This window comes from Colius striatus, unplaced genomic scaffold (assembly GCF_028858725.1).
Source record: "Colius striatus isolate bColStr4 unplaced genomic scaffold, bColStr4.1.hap1 scaffold_48, whole genome shotgun sequence".
Classification (NCBI taxonomy): domain Eukaryota; kingdom Metazoa; phylum Chordata; class Aves; order Coliiformes; family Coliidae; genus Colius; species Colius striatus.
In genome coordinates, this window is record NW_026908529.1 from 764,621 (window position 1) to 788,819 (window position 24,199).

The 24,199-nt window shown below is 45.8% G+C and overlaps 1 protein-coding gene across 1 annotated transcript; it reads left to right on the plus strand.

Moving 5' to 3' along the window:
- The first annotated feature begins 858 nt into the window (after positions 1–858).
- LOC133629508 (protein lin-28 homolog B-like) lies at positions 859–23,131 on the plus strand. The gene is made up of 3 exons (XM_062020165.1): positions 859–889; positions 1,340–1,527; positions 22,943–23,131. Exons 1-3 carry the CDS (start codon positions 859–861, stop codon positions 23,129–23,131), a joined length of 408 nt encoding a protein of 135 aa, XP_061876149.1.
- Positions 23,132–24,199: the final 1,068 nt, after the last annotated feature.

Below are 24,199 nucleotides of genomic sequence, written 5' to 3' on the forward strand. Positions count from 1 at the left end.
ACGTGTTGGAAATTTCTTGTTCATTCATAAATTACTGTGGCGTGTCAGCCGAGTGGAAATGGCGATTGGCTGCTCCTGCCTCCTGCCAGCCCCTGAAGGATCTGATCTCAAATTAGTCACAAGAAAGCATGTAATTGCCCGAGTCACGTGTGCACAGGGGACAGGAACGGAGCCAGGGAGAAGGGGGAAAAGCGAAAGAGGGAAAGGACATTAGACCATGCGAGCTAAATTTGCGATTGTTCAAAATCAGGATGTGAGATCCATGCAGAAGAGCACTTCGATCCGCAGGGAAAGTTTTCATCTCACGAGTTTGGAGCAGAGGGCCCGTGGGGCAACATGGCCGAAGGTTAATTTTCTTTTTTTCTATTGTTTTACTATGATTTTCACTCGCTCGTTCGTTCTCTCTAACCCCCCCCCCCCCTTTCCCCCCCTCCCCCTTTAACCCAACTATGCATTACCCTTTTTTAGCAGCTCGCGCAAGGGGGCTTTCTCCTAACCCATTGTTACCCAGCTAAGAAACTGTTCCGTACCACCCACACCGATTCACAACTTGAAAAGCTTTCAGGGGGCTATTGTTTGAATTGTTCCTGTTTGATTAAGCACAGTTGCCGTGGTGGGATGAGAGAAAACGGCCGTACACCTGTCCCAACTTTAATCGAAAGTTTATTCCAAGGAGAGATGGAGACACGGTGCAAAATAGTGGTTTCGGCGCCGCATGTGCAGTAACTAGTTGTGCAATCTACCCAATTTGGCTTATTCTCTCTCCTCCACCCCTTCCCCGACCGGCCTCTCCCCCCTCCCTTGGGTCCTGCACCTTGCGAGGAGAGACTAATTGGGCTGAGAGTTTTCTGTTGAGAAATGGGATCGGTCTTAAACCAGCAATATTCAAGTAAAGTATCGCGTTCCGGGCTGTAATGTGGCTGAAAGATGGAGTTAAATGGAAAAATGCACGTATGTACAGCAACGTGGGCTGCCCAGGCACAGAGGGCGGGGGAGAGGCTCCGTGCCGCGGTGCTTCCTCCCTCTAACCTCCGGGCATTTTCATTGCCCTTTTTTATTCACGCATTTTGGGGAGAAGTTGCTTGTTTTAGGGCTTAACGAAAAAAAAATATCTTTCGTCCGTTTGCGTTTGCATTCTTGTTCTGTTTGATTTTTTTTGTTGTCGTTTCCCCCTCGTTCCTTCTGTAGTGACCCCTTCATACAGCGCCAATTCTGTTACCAGAATTTAACTCTATCCTTTGCATCTTGTCCCCCACCTTCCTTCTTTTTCCACCCCCCTTCTCCCCGCACCACTCCCAACTCCCCATCCCGCCCCCCCACGCCTTTCCCTCTTCCTCAGCAGGGGCGAGTAAAGGTGGAGACAAGCCCGGGAAGTTGCCGGAGGAGGAGGAAGAGGAGGAATCCCAGGTTTTGCACGGAACCGGCCATTGCAAATGGTTTAATGAGAGAATGGGATTCGGGTATATCTCCATGAGCAACCGAGAGGGAAGCCCCTTGGAGTCTCCAGTTGATGTCTTTGTACACCAAGTAAGACTCATTTTTTTTCCCCTGCCTTCCATCTCAGGCAGCCACATTTGGCTGAGCTCAGTGGGGCTCCGGTTTCACGCGAAGAGAAGTAAGCTTAGGTTTTTTTTTCCTAGGTCTTTAGGTACATCTGTAATTAAAAGCGTTGCCTCGGATAGTTGGCGGTGTACGATTGGAGTAAATAAGGTCTTTAGATTGCGCTTAGTCTCTGTGGCTGGAGGTTTGAGCGAAGGACTGGTGGTGTTTCTTCACACGGTCCTGCTTGGTTAGAAATTGCTCCCGTGCTTTTTGTTTGTTTTCAAATGCCACGCTTTTGTTTTTAACAAGGTTTATCTTTTGTCACCAGACTGATTGTGAGCTGATGTGCCTTTCTTTTGGAAAAGGGGAGGGGAAAAAAAAGGTTTTCAATTAAACTGGATTAAGCTTGGAAAAGGATAAATAAATGTCGGGTTTCATCCAGATAACGTTTGAATACGACTCCAAACGTTTTTCTTGCTTTTTAAAAGCTCATCTGAGATTAGTTAGTGAAATGAAGACATAATTACAGAGTTATTCTGCAGTAATTGGGACCTGGGAGCATCCCTGTGGTGATACTCTGAAGCGTGTGTGTGGTTTGCTTGGTTGGTTTTAAAATACTCCTTCCTAGACAAAAAAAACAAACCCCAAACCTGGTAAAGGTGAAGGAACTGGGACCAATTCTGTCGTGCTGCTGGGGAGAGGAGGGCCGTGTGGCCCTCGGGTTTAGCTTTAAGCAGAGCAGCCTGGACGTGGGAGCTGGCATGAACGCCTTCACGCACAGGAGCCCCAGATGCCAGACACGGACAAAATGACAAAGCTGAGGGAGCTATTCCCAAGCTCTGTGGTGTGGTTTGTGAAGCAGGAGCCCTTCTGTTAGTCTGCAGTTGCAACGACGTCTTCTCTGGGATCAGAAGAGCGCTATCAGCTAGAGAGACAATTTGGGTCTGGCTAGGGCCACGTTAGGAAGGCAGAAAGGCATCTTAACTTTTTACGTGGTTGGCCATTTTCTGTGACGTTGGCAGTGACGGGGCAGGGGGGTGTTCCACGATTATGCAGTGATTCCCTTTCACTGTTCCCTGTGATGGCTTGGCCATATCTGTGGTAATTCTCATCAGGCTTCTTTAAACAATACACCTTTCATTAGGTTAATTAGAAGGTGACCGAAACATGGGAGGAATGCTGCTGCTGTTGCCGTTGCTCCTTGCTGGGGTGCATTTCTGATCCTACTGTCTTACCCTGGCCCTCAGGGCCTGAATATCAGTCTTACCTGCTTGCATTTGGAATTATCCACAAAGCCTAGAATCCGACAGAGAATGTACCAAATTCTTACACTCACTGCTTTGTACTGGCACGGGAGGTGCTCTCTCCCCCTCCCCCATGCCCCTTGCTGCTGAATGAATGCAGTGCTTATCAAAGGAGGAGCACCCTTCCTCCTGGTTTCCCCTCTTTTCTTCCCTCCTTTCTACCTTTTCAGTTGGTGAAACTGCTCTTTACAGCTCTGTGAATTTACTTCAAGGATAAAATGCCTTTTTTTCCATCCGATTTTCTGTCATTCTGTGTCATTCTTTTTGCTTCCCAAATAATAGAAACTTATGAAGAATGGCAGCGTTGTTAATTAAAAAAACAAATGCATTTAGGAACAAAGATATCCTTAGAGCTGTGGAAATAAAATCCAAGTGCATCCAACTGCACAACAGTGCAATGCATTTAAATGTGAATAAGGTGTGCTGTTCCAAACATGGAAAGCAGTAATGGAGAATAATCAACAAGCATGTGGGAAGCATGAAGTTGTGAGCCCTAAAGGAGGGAACAAGAAGGAAATGTGAGACATCTTTGTTTATGCTTTAATCATCTACAGTTTATCAGTGTCTTTGGGTTTCTAAGACCTATCACAGTGTGAAATGCAGTGAAAAAGAGTGTGTGTCATCGCATGGGAACCCTGTGCCTGGGTCATTTGGAGTATTACTGAGAGATGTGTCTTTCTGAGTGAAGATATTACTTATATATGTATATATACGTGTGTGTGTGTGTGTATGCAATGCATGGCTCTTATGACAAAACACATTTGTCACCTTTTCCTTTCTGATGAAATCTAGGATATACATAAAGTAATGTGAATCTTCTATCAGTCAAAAGCAGTTTGTCTCCGTTTCACGTGCAGCAGCAGCATCTGTTTTGTTTCAGAGTACATTTCAGGTCATTTCTATTGCTGTACACAGTGCTTCCATGTTAGCTGGCTAACTGACCCGTGGTAACAGTAGTAGCCAGCGCACAACCATGCCTTTAAATGAGTGATGTTGCTCAGCAGTGCTGCTTGTACAACAGAGCCCGTTGCCTGAAAGGTGGTTGAGCCCCTCTTCCTGTTAGTTTCATTAATCTGAGAAATTTAGTCACCAGAAAAGGCCTTTTCAAGGCAAAGGTGTTATCTTGTGAATGTGTTGGAACAACATATTGCTGTTCAAAAATGCCTTGAACACGCTTCATCGTGGGTTTGTGTGTGCATAGTGTTGCATGAGTTCAGGCCTTCTGCAATCTGTGTAGCTACCAGTATCGTTTTGTACAGTCCAGGCAGAAGAAAGAAGCTTCTCTCTTACACAGTCCAGCTCCTGTCAATGCAAGCTTGAACCCTGCAACAACATCTTTCCTTCCTTTACCTTTTCATGGTGAGGTTGTGCTCAGTTGATGAGATCTGGCTGTGGGTAAAATACTTACTGGATGTGGAGTCAAAATTCCTGTAATAGTTGAGGAAATTAACTGTTGAGTCTCATTACACCTAGAGTTCTGAGCTTGCAATAGATAATTTTACTCTCTTGTCAGAGTTCCCCCCTTGGTTGTGAGCAGATTACAGTCACAGATGGGTTTTTTCCTCCAGTCAGTCCTTTGCTAATTGTGCATATTGATGTACTTCTGATGGATGATGCTTTTGTTGGGACTTCTCTTCCCCTTCACCCAATGAAAGTTCCCTTCATGAAACAGCCACACTATGGAGTTTTCAGCTCTGCCTTTCAAGTCCTTCCTTCAGCATTGATCATTTTGATTGATCTGCTCTGAACCACGCTCAGGTTGCTGTTACCCTTCTGGTGATAAGGTGCCTGGAGCTAGATGCATTATGTAAGGTCGGAGCACGTCAGCCACGTGTGTGTGTGTGTGTGCAGTGTAAATATGGTGCCCTTACAAACATCTACACTCTTGCTCTTTTTCAGCTTTGTCCTGATACACCTTCTAAGCTTGGGTCAAGTGTTTGAGTCAGTGTCGTATCAAAATGACAAGTCCTAAAGCCCGATTTTGCTTTCCAAAGACAAGCCATGCCCAGTGCAGCAACGTGCCTTGTCCACTGGGTTTCTTGTAGATGGGAAACAAAAAGAGGAAGAGTAGCAGTTGGTCCTTTGTAACACTGTTAAATCCAAGGAATGTTCACCTGGGTGAGTTTGTCTCAGTATGGTCATTTGGGCTTTCAGTAAGTCGGCATGGAATGAATAATAGAGTTTGCTTGTCTGTTAGGAGCTGAATTCTGCACATAGCTGCGTGTGAACAGCTCTCCCGAAGTTGTAGGAGGAGATCTGTTTGTCAAAGGGTAAAGCAGACTGGAGAGGTGAGGCGAGTGGAACCCTGTGTGGTGCACATGAGCTTTCCCCAGGTCAGAGAAAAGGATGAGGCTTGTGGATCTGTTTCTGTGCTGAAAAATGGTACTCGCAGCTTTTTTTGGATGCTGGCAGTGAGGCTGAATGCTGTGGCTTCGTTTTACTTGCATGTGCTGGAAACGTGTCTGTTCTCTTTTGCTTGGTGTAAGTCTCAGATGTTAAAGATGGTAACGGAGGGAAGGGTGCTGGAGGTAAACAGATGCAATGAAATAACGCAGTTGTGAGTATCAAGGGTTGTGATTTGCCAGTCTCTTCCTGAGCAGTGTGGTCTCTCAGGATGAGATGGGTTGTTCCATTTAGAAGATGTTTGTTAGGACCTGGCTCTCAAGTCCAGAGCTGTTGCCATGTTAAGGGACTGCGACAGGATTTCTGAACTGGGACCTTAAACCTGATCCTCCTTTGGGATCGTCTTTCATGAGGTGGTGAGAGGAAGGAAGGGAGGAGCAGCACGCAGGGGTTGGTGTGTTTTGTTTTCTCCTTGAAAGGAACATGGTTGGTTTGAAATTTTTCACTTTCATCTGAAAATTCTTAATGTTGCTGCAAGTTACTGCCAATATAAGGTTTGTAGAGATGGAAGAGAGCCTTTTTTCTTTCGTGGAGTCCTCCTGCACTGTGCTGTCCTATAGATGTTGTAATTTTTGCTCCTGTTGTTGTACCTGTAACAAAAGAAGGAGGGAAAATTACTGAGACTATTCAGGTATGATTGTGAACAGAGGAATGAATGGAAAACTAGACATGTAAGCAGCATCTGAAAAGAAACCTTTTCCCTTAATTTGACTGACCATCAAGTGTCTGTTCTTCAAATTCCTGGTATTTTAGCCACAGTTTAACTACTTTATCCTAAGATCGAGTTGGGCATGACATGACACGCTGAATGCTGACTGGCATATATTATTACACATGTGACCTCGTGCTTTTGCAAGGATGCATCCATTCATCTAGCACATCTTTGCCATTTCTGCATTGTTATGAGCCTGTAAAAAGCTTCTTAATTGCCTGGGGAAACTGGAAGTTCTGGGCAAGCAAGTGGGGTCAATATCACATTGCTTCTCATTGTTAAATAGTACATACCAGTGCTTGTTTGAAGTGCAGAAGTCTCCATGTAGAGCGTATTATTGCAGGCTTGTCGTCTTTGACTTCTACTGGGGACCAGGAAAGCTGAGTCCTAATCAAAACAGAAGTAGCTAGTGGCATTTGGAGAGGGAAGCTGAGGAAGGAAGCAAACGGGGAGTAAATGTGTGTCTGCAGTGAGCACGTGTATCAGGGATCTTGTAGAACCTGGGTGAGTGTTGGAAATCCAGAGCTGAGCTTTGGCACTCGCCGGCTGTGCTGGAGCACACAGAGAAAATTGGCTTGAGGTGATGAGGACAGTGGGTTTGTGGTGTGGGGCAGAACAGCCTGGTTTGGGATTGCTCCTTCCTTATTTGTTTATTTTTGCTACTAATTAGGCCCAGTCCTACATTTCAAATCCTAGGCAGATGGTGAAACACTTCACTGAGGGCTTGATGGTTTAAGGTGATTGTCTGAAGAAGCTTGAAATTCAGTACTAGAGTTAACAGAGCCGCCACCATCTGTGGAAACACCCTCCAGATTTCATCTGTCTACATCAAAACCCTACGTTGCAGTGCATTTTGATGAATAGATGCATGTGGTATTGAAGTGCATGGAAAGTTCTGTTAAACCTGAATGCTGTTCAGTCAGATTTTGTTGAAGAGGTTGAAATGTTGACAAGCAAAAATCAGACAGAGGCCTGCAGTGGGGTTATTTTGTCTCGAGAGGTTTTCCTCTTTGGCAGAGTAGTAGGTATATACACTTTCCAGGGCATGCTATCCTCTCTTTCTCGAAGGCTGAGGAAGTTGTGCACAGGGGCTGGGATGCTGGAAGGAAGAGGATATTTTGTCTGAGGCACAAACATAAGATATCAAAGCAGATATATGAACCAAAGCTAAAAGGAAGTGAATTGGGGAAAAAATGTTATTGTTGCTCGTCCTGGTTTGCAACTACATTACTGAGGTAGTTAGTAAGTCTATCTGGAGCCATCCAGAGTTTTGATTTAGAGTCTTTACAAAGTATACTCTGGTGTAAATGTTGTTTAATCCATCTTCCTTATGTAACCTGGTAATTCCTGTCACTTTTCTCCACTAATTATCAACAGAAGCAAAATCAGGCCCATCAGTTTCTGCAAAAGTGTATAAAAGTGACCTTAAAGGTGTGATTTAAGAAAGTTCCTGTGAACCTATTAGTGTTTATAAATCCATCAAGGGTGGGTGTGAGGAGGCTGGAGCCAGGCTGTGCTCAGGGATGGCCAGTGATAGGACAAGGGGAAACAGGGACAAGCTGAAACAGAAGAGTTTCCAAAGAAACACAAGGAAGAATTTCTTCCCTGTTGAGGTGAGGGAGCCCTGGCAGGGGCTGCCCAGATGGGCTGTGGAGGCTCCTTCTCTGGAGACATTCCAACCCAGCTGGATGAGTTCCTGTGTGCCCTGCTCTAGGTGGTGCTGCTCTGGCAGGGGGGTTGCACTGGATGAGCTTTCCAGGTCCCTTCCAGCCCTTGAGATTCTGTGGTTCTGTGAACCTAGAAACAGAAGTTAAAGACCATTTATGATGTTTCTTAAACAAACACAAAGGAATACAGACATACCATATATACACTTTTCATTCCCTGTATTTAAGGGTGCTTTTCCCTCCCCTTTTGTTAAATCAGCTGCAAGTTATCGTAACTGGTAGAAAGGTTTTATGTGATACTTAGGGTTTTTTTAAGGGACAGTAACTCAGGACAGGTCTATGCTAGCTTTTGCTTGCTAGATACCACCAGTGAGAACTGCAAATCCTTGAATTGCTTTTACATCAGCAGAGTATCAGTGAACACCTCTGCATGCAAGGTGCAGAAGTGTCTCCTGAGACAGTTCTCGAGAGCGCATTTAGTTGGAGAAATGGATGTGCAGGCTATTCCTCAGCTTATTTGGGGAGTTGTAAAAGGGGAGGTGAGCTCCTTGGGAGATGGCTAGAGGGAATGCCAGACCCTCCCTCCAGAGATGGCTCAGCTGCTCACAGAGCAGCTGTGGAAGCTGCCACAGTCCGCTGCACTAGGGAGAATGGGCACTGACTAAGATGCAAAGCTGTAAGATGCAGCAGGTCAGCAGCTGCTCTGCAAGCAGCTGAGCTGGCTCTGCCGTAGCAGCGTGGTGAACAGGTGGAGGCTGGAACTCCTGCAGTCACCCTTCTCGGTGGGAGTCCTACAGCCGTCTTACTCTCACATTTGGCAGCGCTGCTGCTGCCTCAGTAAGCTTCAGGGGCTTTTATAGCACTCTCCTTGTTGGGCTAGCCTAAGTGCTTGTGAAGCTGCGTGGCAGACCCAGCTGGGGAAATTTGGTATCTGATTTTTGCCACTGTTCACATCAGAGAAGCTCCATGATCCCCACAAGTCAGAGTGGTCAGTGTCTGTGCCATAGAAGGGTGGCCAGGGATGCAAACAGCTGCCAGGGTGAGGTGGAGGTATAGGAGGAAAGTGAGCTGGAAGCTACTGTCACAGAAACATGAATGAAACTGCAGTCCCTTCTGTTGCAAAACAGCAGAATGTTGGTGTTGCCTTCAGCTGGGGATGGAGAGACAATGGAAATGTTAATAAATCAGTTAATAAACTGATTGCTAATAAGCTAAATATGAGCCAGCAATGTGCCCTCGTGGGCAAGAAGCCAATGGCAGCCTGGGAGGCATCAAGAAGAGTGTGGGCAGCAGGTCAAGGGAGGTTCTGCTCCCCCTCTGCTCTGCCCTGCTGAGGCCTCATCTGGAGTCCTGTGTCCAGTTCTGGGCTCCTCAGCTCCAGAGGGACAGGGAAGTGCTGGAGAGAGGCCAGCACAGGGCCACCAAGATGATCAGGGGACCGGAGCATCTTCCTTATGAGGAAAGGCTGCAGGACCTGGGGCTGTTTAGTCTGGAGAAGAGGAGACTGAGGGGAGATCTTATTAACATTTATAAATACCTGAAGGCTGGGTGTCAGGAGGTTGGGACATCCCTTTTTTCTATAGTAGCCAGCAACAGTACAAGGGGTGATGGGATGAAGCTGGAACACAAAAAGTTCCACTTAAACATAAGAACAAACTGTGTCAGTGTTTCCGTGAGGGAGCCCTGGCCCAGGCTGCCCAGGGAGGGTGTGGAGGCTCCTTCCTTGGAGGGCTTCAAGACCCACCTGGACACGTTTCTGTGTGACCTGATCTAGGTGACCCCGCTTCTGCAGGGGGGTTGGACTGGATGATCTCTAAAGGTCCCTTCCAGCCCTACCATTATATGATCTATGATCCGCTGAGGAGCTTATCAGGCATGAGCTGTATATAGATTTGGTATATATGTATATATATTGTCCTTAAATTGTGCTGGAATATCCATTTGGTGGTTTATGCTGCTTTGACTCTCTTCTAAACTAACAGCTGAATTGAAAATGCAAACATGTTACTGATGCAGACTAATCTTGCATCTCCACCTATTCCTAGTTTTAACTGTCTGAGGTCTTTAATCTGTGGAGAATGATGTATCTCTCAGCTCTGTGTCTGTTCTCTCTTTCCTGTGCATTGAAATGTCCCAACTCTGCCACCAACTATCCGCTCCCTTTCTTCAAGTTTCTCCTTCTCACTGTTAGCCTCGGGGGCTCAACTCTCTGGAAGCACAGAGGGTGATTAATCAGTCTAATCAGTGTTACCTTTAAAAACCCACACAACCTGACTGTAGTTTTGTGTAGTCTTGACTTCCTACTTCGTGTTAACACTTGTTTTGTAAGAATGATTCTTACCTCAAAAGTGTCTCACCTGTCTACATAAGAGACAGTTATGCACCTGGTTACTCTGAAGAACGTTCCCGTGTCCATAACAAAATCCCACGTGGTGTATGAGCTGCAGCAGCTTCACAGTGACTAGTGATGGCCACAAGAATGCAAGGAAAGGGTAAGGTTAAAGTGAATATTCACACGATGGGGCATAGCTGGGAGATGCAGCAGCAGTGTGAGCCTATAAAGAAAAAAGCTGTTTATGAATCTGTCCTTAAGATGCATTGAATCAAAGGGGTATGTCTTTTGGGAAAGAGAGATTATATAGGGTTGGCCTCAGAATCATTCACATGTGTTCAGCTGAACAAATGTGGTTAAAGTCTCCTGAGTTTTGTGTGGGTTTCTTGGTTTTGGTTTTTTTCCCATCTCAACCCATGATCACGTTTTGCTCATGAGCAGAATGTTTACCAAGCCTACATGGTCCTCTAGACAAATGTGTCCTGGTTTAGGGCCACCTAGGAACAAAGGACCACCATCAGCCATAAGTACAGAGGGCCTTTGGAATCTCCAAGGACAGGGAGAGCTCACTTGCCACTTACGGCCTCAAGTGAAAACAGACAGGACTGCTCAGCTTGGGGAAGAAAACAAACATTAATTTAATCCGGTGTCCAGTTCTGGGCTCCTCAGCTCAAGAGGGACAGGGAACTGTTGGAGAGAGGCCAGCACAGGGCCACCAAGATGATCAGGGGACTGGAGCATCTTCCTGATGAGGAAAGGCTGCGGGACCTGGGGCTGTTTAGTCTGGAGAAGAGGAGACTGAGGGGGGATCTTATTAACATTTATAAGTATATAAATGGTGGGTGTCAGCAGGTTGGGGCAGCCTTTTTTTCTGTTGTATCCAATGACAGGACAAGGAGTGATGGAAAGAAGCTGAAACACAAAAGGTTCCATTGAAACATGAGGAAAAACTCTTTCAGTGTTTCAGTGAGGGAGGCCTGGCCCAGGCTGCCCAGGGAGGGTGTGGAGGCTCCTTCCTTGGAGGGCTTCAAGACCCACCTGGACATGTTCCTGTGTGACCTGATCTAGGTGGGACCTGCCTTGGCAGGGATGTTACCTGTGTTGTCTACTTACCTGTGTCTTGAAAGAGGCAGTTGTTCACCTGTCCTAACTGTCCTGTGCGAGGTTTCCCCTGGGGGGTGTGTGTGTGTACTCAGAATATACTTCAGCTCACGGCATCCACTCTCCAGCTGTGATTGTGTGGCAGTGCCTGCTGGTTATGTTGCTGCTCAGCCTTCATGCAGTACTCTGTGCAGCCTCATAGCCACAAATCATAGTGTCCTCTGACACTGAAAAGGTGGTGCAGAAGCATTGCCATCCTCCCTGTGCTGTGTAAGGCAGTGGCCAGCTTCTGGAATTAGTGCATTATTTGGTGGATGCAGCCATTAGTAGTGTACTTTGTGAACTTGTCTAATATCAAACAAGCAGGTTGATGAGGTTAAATTTGGCAACATACTGAACAGAAATGCAAGAGCTCTACCACAGAACGTTTTCTTAGACTGTGCCTTTCTAATCAGAGAGGCATTGACTGCATTATCCAACATTGCTGGAACTCAGCCTTACTGAGGTATCAATACCTTGTTGTCCTTTGGTTGATGAAATCCTTACCTGCTCATGCATTTATGCCTTTCATCCTACATGTGTTTTGTAAGAGACAACGAGACTTTCCGTCGTTATCTGTAGCAGTTTTGAGTCCTCACCTGAAGGTGGAGATCATTTTTTTTGACTGAGTGAGCAAAATCTGACTCATCTAAAGGAGTAAGCGTGTCCTCCAGCTATCCAAGCCTGGTGGGAAGAGAGCACAGCATCTGCTCTGTGTTCACACCACTGGTATGTGTATCCTCTCTACTTCTACGTTGTAATGTTTTCAGGGATCTGACTAAGGTGGAACACAGAGAGCCCTGCAGGTGGGACTCCCACTCGTGTTGATGTCAGCCTGCTTGCTGCTCCTGTATTTTTGGGAAGTGGTGTGGTATTTTGGTGTTGCAGAAGACAGTAGTAACAAATCTGCCCTGAAGGGTTCACTGTGTTCCTACTCAAGGTTTTCAAGTTACTTCATGTGCCAATGTCATCTACCATCTTCCAAAACCACATTTACCAAAAGCTGAGCCATTCCCACGCATGGTTTCTCAGTTTTCCCTGGTAGCTTTACTTCCTTGCATCTCCAGCTTCGTTATCTCCACCCCTATATGTTCCATAGCTATAACTGAAAGTCAGAGACTACACAAATGAGTGGTTGACCCACACCCAAGGGAATCTGCTGGTAATCACTAGAGCTCATTTGGCCAGAGCCTGAGCAATTGTTCAGGAGCCTTCATTCTCCTGTGCCCCTTTCCCTGATTTTGCTCCCTTCCTCTCCCAATGGGATACTCCTGTGGAAGCTGCTGGTGCAAGAACTGCTGGGCAAATACATCCAGTGTAGGCACTGCCTGTGTTTCCAAAAACCTTTGTGGTTAAATACTGCAACGTGCCTGTTCCCCCTGTAGCATATGTAAGAGGTGTCTAGAGAACTTAAGCTACTGGCAAGTAGTTTTGTCTCCCAGTAAGAGCTTTCTAGCTAACCTTTTATTATACTTGGTAATGGGCACCTTGTGTGGCCCCATGTTTAATTTGGCTTCTCTTTGTCTATTTGATCAAGCTAGGTTATGGAGTTGGCTTTAAATTACATTTGCCTTCACACATGTATATAAACAATGATAAGGGAAAACTGAGTTTGTACAGCCAAGGAGGGACAAACCTAGAAAAGAACTGAAGTTGCACATGCAGCTGCAAGCCTAACCCTTTTTTATTCCTCTCACTTTCATTTGTGCTTACTTGGCTTTATGCTCACCTGCTACCCCCCAACATACTGTGTTGTGTTCTCAGCTACTAATGGCTGCGTCTTACATGGTAGCCTGGGAATAAACGTTGGTGTGAATGTCACTGAAAGGAGTCTGTGAGTAGCATACACAGAATTTACTGTTCCCCAAAACTCAGCTGTATTTCTTGCACCATAGTTATTATGTGATGTACCTCTGATTTTAGCCTCTGGAACTTTCTCTTTGAACAGTCCAATAAAAATGGAGCCTGGAGTTTGTTTACTTCTGACATAAAAAGCAAACAGCTGAGGGAGCAGGCAACTTTTATTGGACCTGTAAAGGAGTAATATAGATGGCAGAGATTTCAGGCTGTATTTTGTCATGGGTTTCAGGGGTTCTGGGGGTACTGAGCTGTTGGTGCAGGGAGGGTTGGTGGTTTTCACTGATTGATTGATGTTGGGCAGTCTTTGAGACCACACTGTTGCATTTGTGCAGGAAAGAGACTGAGTGAAGACATGGTCTTGCAATACCTCGGTATGGAAAGGGTATTTAGAAGAGGAGATACTCAATTTTTGTGCTGCCTTTGTCAGTCTGGATCTGTACCCTGACAGGCAGTGGAAGCCTGTGTGTGCTACCAGTGTCCTGTGAAACAATGTGCTGAATGAAGGATGGTGGAGAGTCTACAGCTCAAATAGTTGTCTTGAAAGGATGCTACTAAGTGATGCAGCTTTTAAACCATGGAGCGTTTCGAAGCATTCCTCCTGTGGAATGTTTGCCTTGTAACTGCATCAGAACTAGTCACCTGCCTGCATTTCGTAATGAGATGTCTGGCATGTCTGAGGTGAAACCAAGCCACAAAAGCAAACACATTCAGAATTAACAGGCTGCTACTTCTGCGTCTGCTCTACCCCAGGAGCGTTGGTGGGAGCTGTGTCAGCAGATGGTAAGGGGAAGGACTTGTCCCGAAGGAACCCCTCTGTGTCCTTCTGTGCAGCTGGCCTTGACCTTCTTTCATGAGGTTTTGGAAAACATTCTTTGGCAGAGCGTGCTAAAATTGGGGCATAAAAGTGACAGATTCAGTATCCGGGTCTTAAATAATACTTAAGTAGTCTTTTGTTGTGTGAGCTGAGCAAAAGCCAACATTGCTGTCCTTGGGTTAATGCAGCTGGATATGTGTCATTCCAGTTTCATAATTGCTTCCTCAATAAACAGAATCGGAACTATAGTAATAAGATGCTATTTTAAAAGTACACTTTTTCAAGCATTTCTGAGTACTTCCCCAATACCTGAGCCAATGGGTTTAATTCTTTGTGAAAATCCCTTGTCCTCCTCTGTAAAAATCCTTTTAATCAGCCTCTTGTTTACTTTAGAAGGCTTTTGCCCTGTTTTCTCATTTGTACTGCTGTAAATTCAGAGGTGTTTCACTGAAACATGGGATGTGTCCTTCCTAACAGAATACAGCTTATGCTTTGATAATAGAAGTGGCTGCAGACCAGCATTTCTGTCAGCTTTTGGGATGCAGCTGTTTAGAGAACTGTTAAATACGGTTACAAATAATTTAAAGTTGCTGCTAAGTTCAAGTCACTTTTTGAATCAACACCATCTCCATCTACTGCTGTGTGTTTCTAAAGAATAATTTCTTGTGAGGTCACCCACTGGTTCCCTGTTATGCCTGAACCATGTGAGACACGTTAGTAGTGCCTCTGCTCTCTGGTGCTGTGACTGCCATATATGTAGGTGATCTGCCACTCCCGTCCCTCCAAAAACAGTGATAAAGGTTTGAAATAGAAAATCTTAGACTCATAGAGTTGTTTTAGTTGGAAAATACTTTTGAGATCGTGGAGTCCAAGCCTTGCCTTCACCCTGCCACAGCCACCACTAACCCCTGGCCCTCAGCCCCACGGCTTTGGGATCCCTCCAGGGCTGGGCACTGCCCCAGCTCCCTGGGCAGCCTGGCACAGGGGCTGACAGCCCTCTCAGGGAAACAGTTCTGCCTCAGCTCCAACCTCAACATTCCATGGGGCAACTTGAAGCCATGTCATGTCATTGATTACTTGTTCAGGTAGTTGCAGAGAATGATCATGTCTCCCCTCAGCCTCCTCTTCTCCAGGCTGAACATCCCCAGCTCCCTCAGCCCCTCCCCATCAGACTCGTGCTGGAGACCCATAACCAGCTTTGTTGCCCATCTCTGGATCCTCTCCAGCATCTCAATGTCCTTCTTGCAGTGAGGAGCCCAGAACTGGACACAATATTCGAGGTGAGACCTCACCAGCACCGAGTACAGGGCAACAATCACCTCCTTGGTCCTGCTGGTCACACTTGGGCACGCTGCTGGCTGTCAACCAAAATAACGTTGTGTTCATTCTTCCTCTAAGACAAAACTGTTCTTTTATTCATAGGTCTAAATATCTAAGCCACCTTTCTAATTCTGGTAGAATTGTATGTAATTAAGGTGCAGATGACGACGTAAGTCGGCAGAACTGATGGGATATTAGGTTAGCTAGTTTAATAATCAGATTTAAATAATCAGAACCTTAGTAAATGTCATAAATTGAGACCACAATGGATCATAAGCCAATTATAATTTTATTAATTGTAGCAAGTAGAATAAGAGCAAAGACAGCGCTGGACGACAGGGGAGTCTGCGCTCCGCCAACTGCCGTACTGATTAGTTTAAACAGTCCTTTTTTATACATTTTGCATCCGTGGCCGTAAAGTAGGAGAACTGCTCTGCGCATGCTTCAGTTACTGTGAGGGGTCTTTTTTCTGTCTTTCGGTGCTTGCTGAGTAAGAAGTTTTCCTTCTTTGTTTTATAATTGATCCCTCACTTAGATAGAGTTGTTTTTCTTCTCTTCGCCAGTCCCTTAGAACATCTTGTAGTCATCCTTGAGCAGTATCTCTCCTGTTTACACAAATGGTGTCTGGTATGTGAAGGCAATTGCAGTTATCTTATCTCACATGAGTGATGTCCTGCAGCTGTTCGCATAAGTACTTTCCTTTCTTTTGTCGCTTAACCTTTACATTGAGCTTAACATAAATTTTAATAAACAATACCCTAATTCATAGTTTCTTACAGTAAATGTACAATCTGCTGTGCAAGAGTAGCTAAGAGGATTAACCATGATAAAAACCCATGGAAAGACTAGAAAACTTGAATTGTAAGTCAGGGATTGTTAGTACAGGATAAGTCTTGCTGTTTAACGTTTTTATGGTAAGGTATAGCAGACACCTTTATGGTGTTTTGGTCTTACAATGTGGGCAATGTTGTGAAAATAGCTACAACTCAAAAAAACCCCTCATCCTAAATGAAACTGTCAGCCTCTTTAACTCTTCTTTATGAGCAATGACACTGGAATCCCATCGGTTTTGTCAGATACCCTTGTCTTGCTGTTTGTGTGCACGGCGACTTTGGTTTTGGTAAACAAATATTTTAACCACATTTCCGTGTTTCACTTGTGTATTGGCATTTTAAATCAATTGAATTACAAAATAAACACTAAATGTAAGCTCTGACTTCCCAACAATCTGTCGGCGTTGGCGTGCTGCCTGTTGATAAACCATACCTTGGTGTGTCCTTTGTGCCTAGTCTCTTTTTAACTGTGTGTAGTCTCTTAGGATGGTAGGAGGTGGTGAGAGAGGTGGATGGGAAACCTTTATACAGCTAAAACATCTCCTGGCCTAGGGAATTGTCATTCCTGTGCTTGGGGGATGTGTAGAGGGGCACAGAGACCGAGCTTATCGGCGTTGTAGAGTACATGTGGGAAACGGAGGTGCTGCAGTTGCTACTGAAAATGTGGTTAGCGACGCCAGAGAGGTGTAGTAAATCTGGAGGAAGCTGTGGTTTAGTTGTAGTAACTCTGCCATTGAGTCTGTGCTTTACACCAGAGGACATTTCAGTACTTGAAAAACGCAGGAAACTGTGTGGGTTGTACATTGTGCTTTTGCACTTCCACCTGTGTGCATGGGACAATCTACACTGGATCAGTTCCATGCTAGATCCCGTGTGCTCACTGTGCTTTTTAGAACGAGTCAGTCGTAGCCTTGTGTTCTGTCTTCACCATTAAACTCACAGAGAGACTCCAGCAGGAGACAGCTCAGCCATCTCTGAAACCATGCAGGTTTCAGCATGTTTGTCTCTCTTGTGGGAGTAACCAGAGACCTTGACTTGGTGGCACTGATGGATTTTATGGTGGGCGACCCTTCCTATCTTCCACCCCCAAAACTGCCTTACAGCAGCTGAGTATTTGGAACAGAACAGGAGGTGGTTTCAGTTGCATGAAGCGATGGGCTTGCCCAAGAGAGGAGTGGCTCAGTGGGAAGGGAAGGGAAGGGAAGGGAAGGGAAGGGAAGGGAAGGGAAGGGAAGGGAAGGGAAGGGAAGGGAAGGGAAGGGAAGGGAAGGGAAGGGCCTTTGTCCTGGGGAGATCTGCAGGGCTCCAAATGCAGTGTGGGCAGCTGATAGCCAGGGAACACTTGTGAGGAGGGAGCTTGGTGTTTGGCAAGAGAAGATGCTTTTAAATGCATCAACTTCAGAGAGCATCATCATCTGGCTGGGATTCACAGTGGGGTTTCAGGTCACCGAGGCAATGTAAGTGGTAAATTGGCCCAGGACAGCTTTACCTGCCATGACTACAGACTTGTGTGACTTCTTTTGGGGTGTGTTGGTGGGTTTTTTGACTCTGCATAGGACTGATTCAGGGAGCAGCAGTGTAGCAGAAAACATGACACTACCAAGTGAGGTAAACAGTTTTCTTCCCGAGTCAATGTGAGAGTGAGGTAGAGCAGGAGGAACCATGCCTTTGAATTCACTGGACCGAATCCTGAAACTCTTTCTTGTGCCTACCATGACATGAGGAAATACTTAAAATAAGAAATGGGAGAAGAGGCCAGCTTGATTTTCATGCCTGGCATTAAAGCACAGGAGAAGGAAAACTGAGTAGAGAAAATTCCATATATGCAGAGAATGGAATAATAATGTTATGAGAGAGGAGTACTAGTAGGAATAGTAACGTTATAGGTAGTCTCTGCAGCAGGCTGGATCTATATTTAAGCACAAATTATATGATTAATAACATGATATTTTGGTGGCTTCTACAGAGGGATTGGTCTAGATGATCTCTAAAGATCCCTCCCAACCCCTACCATTCTATGATTCTACGACAGCACAAGTCCTTGCAGCATCTCTTGTGTGGTGTAACTGGTACCATTTTGTAGTGCTTGCCCCTGTGTGTGCAGCGTACAACACATTCTGGTTTTGACCTAATGCAGGAAAAGGCACTAGATATAGATCCAGTTCAAGGGAATTTGCTCTGTGTCCTCTTGCTCTCTGCTCTTGATGTATTCAAAGGTTGATGACTCTTGACAGAGCTGTACAAGGGTGTTTTGGAGACAGTTTATTAGGATTGTTGGTGTGCTTGGGCTTCAGGATATGCTTTCCTTCATGTCTGGATTTAATTGTAGGTAATTCTGGAGGAAAAAACTGTTTTCTTACCTTGGGAAATGCAGCATTCTTGTGGCATCTGGCCATTGTACCCAGCAATCAATCAGTCACTAGAGAAAGAAGGGGCAGAAATGAGAGATGCAGAAAATAAGTGATCTAAGCAAAATGCCACTGAATAGCTTCTTTCCTCCTCTAAAGGACTGGATGGCTGTGACAGCAGTTGTTCACAGCCCTGACTGGAAATAGCAAGACTGTTGTGAGGAGGCACTTATGGGCAGCCTGTTGTCTGCTCCCCACACGTTAGTGATAGCAGTGTACTCTCATCAGGAGCTGTAATAAGCCTGAACTCCAAACTTCCATTCTTTCCTAGCGCTTGGTGGGAGTTGTGAGCGCTCTTACAAGGTGCCTTTCTTTGGGGCCACCTTGTCCACTCAGTTTCTATTTGTTGTGGTTTGATTTCTGTTTTCTCTTAGCAAACGCTTTCCAAGAACTTGGGATGGTGGGGTTTTTTTTCCCCACTTAGGTTGTGTTACTGGTGATACTCTCACAAAACAGCGTTGAACCAAGGTGTTGCTCACACCAGAGGTGCCTGAGGCTTTACCTTACGGGCTTCAAATAGCGAGAAGTAATGGGATACTGGAAGTGGCCCTGTCAAGTGAAAAAGGGAAAAAGCTCAAGCCTGAAATCACTGTATTGACTGCTGGTAAAAATAACAGCAAAGCCTCTGACAGCTGAAAGAGAGCGAAAGGAGGAAAAGCACGTTGCCTTCAGGTTTTTCCCTTTGTTCATTGGCGCCGTGCCCACACACCCCATTCAGGGCTCTAGAAATGGTTCACTGACTTGAAACTCTGGCTGCTTTTAATTGTCTGGGGTTTATTTGTTTAAGTAATGTGAGGAAAATACCGAGCTAGGTCTCTCAACATTGAATTGTCAACTCTACAGACATTTTTTGTCGCGGCGCTGCAGACAAGTTAAGGAGGATTCGGGTTTTACATTTGTTTTGCTGGATTCCAAATGCTGCTTTTCCACTGTGGCTTTGAATTGTTGTTGCAACCTCAGAGAATCTATTGAGCTGGCTAACAGCATTTACACAAGAAGTCAGCACCAAATCCGTCTGTAACGCTGGAAAGCTGTTGGTGTGTATTCAAGGAGGGTGCTGTGCGAGTCATTTGGAATGGGGTATTTGCAGCATTTTGTGGTGTTAGAAGTGCTGGGGGAAAAAACATACAAAAAAAGTACCCTGGCATAACAGAATTTGTGAAAGCAAAACTGTTCCATTCCTTTGGCTTTTAAAAATACTAAAAATCACCCGTGTAAAGATAATGTTTTGTTTGTAAACAAAGCTCCTGTTGTCAGAGGTAAAATGGGAAGAAGAAAAACATTTTTGAGCACTAATAATGCCCTGTACAACTCCCTGCACCAGCACAGGCTGGGGGTGACCTGCTGGAGAGCAGCTCTGCAGAGAGAGACCTGGGAGCCCGGATTGATAATAAACTGACCATGAGCCAGCAACGTGCCCTCGTGGGGGAGAAGCCAATGGCAGCCTGGGATGCATCAAGAAGAGTGTGGGCAGCAGGTCGAGGGAGGTTCTTATCCCCCTCTGCTCTGCCCTGCTGAGGCCTCATCTGGAGTCCTGTGTCCAGTTCTGGGCTCCTCAGCTCCAGAGGGACAGGGAAGTGCTGGAGAGAGGCCAGCACAGGGCCACCAAGATGATCAGGGGACTGGAGCATCTTTCATATGAGGAGAGGCTGCAGGACCTGGGGCTGTTTAGTCTGGAGAAGAGGAGACTGAGGGGGGATCTCATTAACATTTATAAATATCTAAAGGGTGGGTGTCAGGAGGTTGGGACATCCCTTTTTTCTATAGTATCTAGCAACAGGACAAGGGGTGATGGGATGAAGCTGGAACACAAAAAGTTCCACTTAAACATAAGAACAAACTGTGTCAGTGTTTCCGTGAGGGAGCCCTGGCCCAGGCTGCCCAGGGAGGGTGTGGAGGCTCCTTCCTTGGAGGGCTTCAAGACCTACCTGGACACGTTCTTGTGTGACCTGATCTAGGTGACCCTGCTTCTGCAGGGGGGTTGGACTGGATGATGTCTAAATGTCCCTTCCAACCTCTACCATTCTGTGATTCTATGGTTGAGATTGCATTTTAAACACTTTCCTTTGAAGCAAAGTAGAAGACATCATGTTTTGTGCCTGTCAAGTGTCAGAGAGACTGCAAAGTCTTGCTGAGGCTTAACTGTGTCTTTATTAAGGTGTAATTACGCAAAAAGACAAAAGCACATATGCCATGACTGGTGTTACTGAGAAAGAAAGGTTTGTCTGCTTGAGGTTCCCCTTGTGATTAGCACCCATCTGACTTGTCACCATTGTGGAACATTTAATGTACCTTTGAGTTTGGGACAAAGTACTTGTTCAGTAATTTCGTTTTAACAAGGTTTTCTCTGCTGAAGGACTGAAGAGGTATGGGTGGACCTAGAGATGGACCCACAGGACAGGCAGGATCTGCATTTTCAGTGGAGGAGTGGGGATGTGTTCTTTGGGCGTATTCCCAGCTGGGATGACAAAGATCCTCTTATTGCCACACAGACATTGCAAAGTGGAGGGCTTGCTTGAAGTAATCCTGCTTGCCTGGGTACTTGGTCTCATTGCTCTGTGAAGAATTACCATCCTTCAGTTGTATTAGGGACAAATTTTGCACATTTCCTTTTTCATACGTGATATTTTCACGTAGAAAACCAGCCAGGCTCATGATTGATGGAATAGACACCACACACTTCTGCTTTCATGGTTGTGTCCTCCCACGGACTCTCCCTTGCCTTTTAAATACCACTCAAAGAGAAGTCAGCTGTTTGTCTCATGCTTCACACTGTTGTGTTTGTTAGAAGAGCCACGTCCTAACCAGTGGACAAAACAGCCCTGGTCCTAACCAACAGAGCTGTGTTCTTGCTTGCTTTTTGGCTCAGTCAGAGCAGCATTGGTGGTGGTTGATGTGTTATGAATAGTGGCTGCTGGAGCAGTGAGAAGTCACCTGGTCTGGTACTCGGGGCTTTTGGAAGCAAAGGTGAACATGGTTTCATTAGAATGAATATTCCTGGTGGTTTTATCATTTTGAAGTCAGTCTTTGTGCTGTGGGAAGTGGACTTGGCAGTGTTGTCCATCTTCAGAAAGCCACGGGGGAGTTAAATGGCAGAGGTCCGCGGAGGTAACTCTGCTGTGGAAGTGGGGTCTGGAATCCTGCTTTCCCATTCCAGTTGAGAAACCTGACTCACAGAAAGTCTGGGTTGGAAGGGGCTTTTTGAGATTGCCTGCTCCAGCCTTTTACTGAAAGCAAGGAAGGGCCTTTAGGTTATTCAGTGCCCTGCCAAGCTGAATCTGAGCTATTTCCAGCAAAGGGAGCCACGCTCCTTCTCTGGGTTTAATTCCTCTCATAGTGAGCAACGTCTCCTCGTGTCTGGATAGAGTTTCCCCTGAATCAGCTCAAGCCTGTTGCCTCCTGGCCTGTTCTCTGTGCATCCTTGCGAAGAGACCAGCTCCCTCTTTGTGTGTGAGCTGTGAATGCTGTAGCTGTCAGTTCTTGTGCTCCACTGAAACAACGTGAAACACTCACAACATGATTGCAGGGTGCGCATGTCAGGGATTGCCCTCTGGTTTGGATACAATCCCCGGTCGCATTTGTTGGGTGGTAGATGTTACTTAGAGCCAGGAGTGGGATGGCACATCCAGATAAGATTCCCTTGTTGAATGCTGGAAAATGGAGTGAGAGTTGGCCAGGACACATTTTTCTCTTTGCCACGGAGAGTTGTCGAGCAAAGAGAGAAAACATTTCACAGCTGTCCTGCACAAACTGCAAGTGTCTGGCAGTTGACACCCAAACCTAGCTCGTTTAACTCGGCGAGCCTTTTATGTGAGAGCTTGATTCGTCAGGTTTATGCTGGGATGCAGACTTGCTGCTGTATGTAATTTGTGAGGAACTGAGGCATCAGAATTAGTGGTGAGCTGCTGTGAACCTCAGCTTGCCCGAGGCTTTGCTGCTACGGTGTAATATCAGAAGAGTTACCAGTGTGTTTCACTTTCTCTGATGATAACAGTTTCCTTTTCTGTGGTTGAAAATGCAAATTCATAACTAAATCATGCTGACTTGGTAATTTTTGGAGGGTTCTGAACTAGCAGCTCACTAGGGATCTTTGACTTGCCCGTTCTGGTGGGCTTTGTTCTGAGTGCCTTCCTTCTGCTGCTCGTACTCACTGCATCCCTTATTCATTGGTAGAGCAGCACAGCCGTGTCCCAAATACAAGGAATACAAGCTGTGATCATTCTGATCATAAAGGAATGAGCTCTGACATGAACGTTTGCTCTCTTACCATACTGTTAGAAGCTCAGATCCTGGTGGCTGTCAGATGTGGGGGTTTCAGAACCTGGCATATTCTCTGCTCCTGACATCTACAGCCTTCACCACAGGACAGGAAAGTGGTGTTTCATTTTTGCTGAGACCGAAAATGGGTTCCTGCTACTTGTTTAGTGTTGAAGAGTGTTTTCAAGGCTGTAATTTGTAGTGTCACCCGCTCTAGTTCACACAGAGGAAGCTGTTACTCAGCCTGTGTGTGTTCTAGGAGCGCAGGCAGGGATAATTTGTCCTGTTGTTTATGAATGTAAATACTGTTTTAAGGCAATGGTAACCGAGAGTGTTTTTCCTATTCACAGAGCAAGCTTTACATGGAAGGATTTAGAAGCCTAAAAGAAGGAGAACCAGTGGAATTTACTTTTAAGAAATCTTCCAACGGCCTTGAATCAATACGGGTAACAGGCCCTGGAGGGAGCCCCTGCTTAGGAAGTGAAAGACGACCCAAAGGGAAGACAGTACAAAAAAGAAAACCAAAGGGAGATAGGTAATTATGTTACTTTGCTATTCCTCCTTCCCCCCACCACCCCTTTTCCCTTTTTTTTTCTTTGCAAGTGTTTATTGAAAGTCTGTTTTGATCATGTATCCATTTGTGAAGACAAACCCTCCTGTGTACGGGCTCTTACGTGGAACTCGGGCGTTCGGTTAAACCCCTGAAGCTGTTGTCTACGGGACTACATAAATCATCCCCTCCACTGGTTTTACTACAGAAGCTTTTATTGAATTAGAGGCAGCCTGCAAAGGAATGTAAAACTGATTTGCAAATATTGCTGTTAGAAGAGTAGTCAGGCTGAAAACAGGTGAAGTAACGTCCTGCTTAGGTGGGAGCTGTGCGTGCTAGAGGCTCGTGTGTGCAGGGGGCTTTTAAACTGTGCATCCGTGGTTTTAGACAGAGGAAAGGGTAAGTGGTGCACTCAGGGTTGAGATGTGTGTAATTGATTAATTATGTTTTGATGCCTGATGGGCTGAGGAATGGTAATAATCTTTTACACCTTTCAGGTTAGTCCTGAGAGCTGGGCTTTGTGTACCAATGCAGCAGTCCGGCTTGCACCGCCTGCTCTCTGCCTCTCATGGCTTGAAGAAGTTCTGTGATCCTCTGAAATAGTTTTTTCTTATGTTTAAATGGAACTTTTTGTGTTCCAACCTCATCCCATCACCCCTTGTCCTATTGCTAGCTACTGTAGAAAAAAGGGATGTCCCAACCTCCTGACACCCACCCTTTAGATATTTATAAATGTTAATGAGATCCCCCCTCAGTCTCCTCTTCTCCAGACTGAACAGCCTCAGGTCCCGCAGCCTTTCCTCATATGAAAGATGTTCTGTACCCTTGATCATCTTGGTGGCCCTGTGCTGGCCTCTCTCCAGCACTTCCCTGTCCCTCTGGAGCTGAGGAGCCCAGAACTGGACACAGGACTCCAGATGAGGCCTCAGTAGATATGGCAGAGTAGAGGAGGAGCAGAACCTCCCTTGACCTGCTGCCCACACTCTTCTTGATGCATCCCAGGCTGCCATTGGCTTCTCGCCCACGAGGGCACATTGCTGGTTCATGCTTAAGAGCC

Excerpts from the sequence above, each read along its gene's own strand:
- LOC133629508 (XM_062020165.1), top strand. The coding sequence starts at position 859 with ATGGGATCGGTCTTAAACCAGCAATATTCAA. Across the intron at positions 890-1,339 it reads CTTAAACCAGCAATATTCAA|CAGGGGCGAGTAAAGGTGGA; the intron begins GTAAAGTATCGC and ends CCTCTTCCTCAG. Across the intron at positions 1,528-22,942 it reads TTGATGTCTTTGTACACCAA|AGCAAGCTTTACATGGAAGG; the intron begins GTAAGACTCATT and ends TCCTATTCACAG.